Source organism: Alligator sinensis, unplaced genomic scaffold (genome assembly GCF_000455745.1).
Source record: "Alligator sinensis unplaced genomic scaffold, ASM45574v1 scaffold611_2, whole genome shotgun sequence".
Classification (NCBI taxonomy): Eukaryota; Metazoa; Chordata; order Crocodylia; family Alligatoridae; genus Alligator; species Alligator sinensis.
In genome coordinates this window covers 2,168,116-2,171,313 of record NW_005841869.1, presented here as the reverse complement: position 1 = coordinate 2,171,313, position 3,198 = coordinate 2,168,116, and the positions used below count along the sequence as shown (strand labels likewise).

The 3,198-nt window shown below is 40.7% G+C and overlaps 1 protein-coding gene across 7 annotated transcripts in view; it reads right to left on the bottom strand.

The window, feature by feature from the left end:
• RABGAP1 (RAB GTPase activating protein 1) overlaps positions 1-3,198 on the bottom strand; it is a 92,779-nt gene that overhangs the window by 52,090 nt on the left and 37,491 nt on the right. For all 7 annotated transcript variants that reach the window (XR_003092178.1, XM_006016900.3, XM_006016901.3 and 4 more), the window contains one exon: positions 1,836-1,986. Coding sequence is in view for 6 of the 7 variants with exons in the window: in XM_006016900.3 (XP_006016962.1) it covers positions 1,836-1,986 (151 nt within the window). In the remaining variant the exon portion in view is untranslated. The remainder of the gene's footprint in view (positions 1-1,835; positions 1,987-3,198) is intronic.

The following is a 3,198-nucleotide window of genomic DNA, read 5'->3' as shown; positions in this document are numbered from 1 at the left end:
GCTCTTCCACAAACAGTTTTCCTTGCTCAGGTTAATAGGGGAGCATATGTCACACTGCACCACAGGGAGGTCATTCCTTTTCTTTCTGGCACCAAGATACTGGAGGGGTGAACAGGCCACTTGGTCGTCTCCTCACTTGACAGTTACAACAATCCAACAGGGGCAACCATGAGATTTTCCTTGGTAGATCATTCTGCAGTCTTATAACTCATGCGATTTATTGTACATTTATGCTTTATTCCCTATGCTGTTAAGACTGCCCTATATGGAAAAAAGTGTTATTGGGACCATGGATACAGACAACTCAGATAAAGCCTCAGTTCCAGACACATTATTCCATGCTGCAGGAAAAAAGTTTGACACAACATTTTGCAAGTGATCTAAACGCTGCTGATCTGAGTTAAGCAGGAGGCTCCCCCATCCTATCTGGGTCTCTATTTCAAATGTCCACGCCCCCTCAGAATAACGCCTGCAATTATTCCTTGAAAATCCATGTCAAACTATGTGTAACCAGACCGCAGTTATACAAAAGGTTGACTCATTTTGCTGTTTATTTTTAGAACAATGATTTTCAATTCTGACAGGGGGCTTTTGTAGTGAACTGCCTACAGTCATTTTCAACCTAATCCTTAAATGCTTGATCGTTTAGTGAGAACAATAAAATACAATTTACACATCCAGGTAATGACAACTCAGAGTACTGTCTCTGCCAGCAAGACATTTCATTCTCATTTTGTGTGATACTGGTAGACTAGGGAATTTGCAAGGCGCTGTTGCATGATGACTCAATACATGGTCCTTTCTTTTTCGCTATTGCTGCTGTTTGATCATCAGAACTTTCTGTATCCTACTGTTGTTCTTAAAAACCAAGGTTTACAACATTAAATAATGAAACCTAAAAAACATGCATATTAAACTGATCGGTGCAAACAAGACAATATTGATCAGGTTATCCAACAAAGAAACTAGCTAAATATCAACAATTAGGGCTGGATTTTCATCTTAGCACAGAAATAACAGGAGTCATTTGTTTGGATTTCCTGTACAAAAAGTAAGAGAATTTGCATTTAGGTCTGACAGCACCAGAAGGCACATATCAGTTAGAAATGCATCAGAACATACCTAACTGGTGAATTAAAACAGGTCTTGTGTGTGTGAAATATCAATGGGAATAAAGGAAAAATCATTTTGTGGAAGATATAACACCGCACAATAAATACTGCAGATTTTGGGGGAGTTTTGCATAATACTGACTTGTTAGGATTATATAATGCATTATACTCACTGATCTTTAAAACTCAATGTCATTCTCTTTCCTTCTGATCCTATTACAGGCTTCCCTCACTTTATGCGGGTTTTGTATGTGCGAATTCACTCTTATGCGATGACCCTTTTTATGCCAAAAATTCGTTATATGCAAGGTAAATTCACTCTTATGCAATAGATGTGGTGGAAGCCCGCAGTCAGCTGCTTTGTGCGGTGCATTGTGGGAGTGACACACACCAAGATATAGTCTCCTGTGTGGATCTGTGCTCCTTGCTCGTTGTCTGCAACATGTGTTTCTGTAGTTGCCATCCCCATTACGATAGTGCCCAGTGCTTGTGTGTACTGTCTGCTGTTGGCGAGTACCAAAACTGTCTTGTAAAAGTGGTAGAAATGGGTCTGGGGTCAATATAGTCGAGGTCTTGGAACTTATCTGTTACGCTGTAAAGTGGGTTCCCCTTTATGCGAATTTGAGTTATGCGCTGTTTTCCAGGAACACATGTACAGCATAAAGCAAGGGAAACCTGTATCATTAAAATGGTATATACTGTATATATAATCTACCACTTTACCTTTGTGATGAGAATCCGGTATTTTTCTACCAGGTGGTCATTGTTGTGACATCCTGCTAGCAGCTGCCATACTTCTCCTCGCAGTGCCTCAGGGACTCCACTTCTCACCAGTGTTGACAAAGTCTTTGGCCTCACACTCAGATTGAGGTGCCTGGACAAAGAGGGAGGCGCATCCCATTACTGTAGCCCAAACACACATGCAGGAATACATGTGTGTAACCACTAACAATCTACGTGGGAGGTGCACCACCAGCAGAAACGTCAGGATAGTCTGCAACTTGTAGATGGAAGTTTTTCTAGTTCAGAGGTGGTTTGTAGCTGAACTCAAACAGTGCTGCAACATTCGGGTGGTATGAGGGGAACAAAATTAAATGAAAGCACTTTTCAATTTTCTTCTATAATCCCTAGCGATTCCAAGTGAAAGATAAACACGGCTTGCAGCTGCTATCAAAAAATCACCAGCACAAAAGACCAAAGCAGAAATGACTTAAATAGGAGACTGAACAGATATCACATATTTTATAATCTAAACTATCATTGGGATCTTCAAGATCTATAGAGCTGCATCAACTCAAACTGTGCCAACATAGCTGGTTACAAACTGGGACACCTCTTAAAAAACTGAATGCCGATTTCCGGTCCTTTTCCAATAAAACAGACAGATAATCCTTTCACAATTAGAGTGGCTACCCATGAGCTTTCAAGAACCTAATGGGTAATTTCAATCCTCAAAATGTTTGAATAATTTCCTCTTTGCTGCCCTCACTTGGCCTGCCTGGATAGTTTAGACTGAACTTTCACAGATTCCAAACTGCTCTAGATTGCTGGTTTGTGTGATTCGACTGGGAGCAGAACGTAACACAAGGTGTGCAGAAAAAGGAGCAGCAATTTATGTTAAATAGCCAAGAATACAGTATGGTATTCAAGACAAAGACAGCCTTTCCTCAACGTTTGTACTAAACAAGAAAACCACTGTGCAAAGTGCTTAAGAGGGGAGTGGGGTGATTAGTTTACATCAGCCTTGGTCTAATAGTAAAGCTGTCTGTAAAGCATGCTTTCCTGACCAGGACACCCACATTTAATAATGCCACTTCATGAAAAATGACAATTCAGGAGCCAAACTAGATCTGAGTAATAAACATGATTAATTTGTATAAAGATACTGGCTCCCTCTTTCACACACATGGGGAGCAGTCCATCAGCATTGTCTGCAGCCTAGAAGCTACTGTGCTCAATTTTTAGAGAAGCTGTTATTTCACAGGCCTGGAGTACTATCACCTGCTCTTTCCCCTTGTGTGCAAGGTCAGTTCACCTTGAACTTCCAGTTTTATCAGAAGGCTCTTTGAAAAGGTCAGCTTTCCCT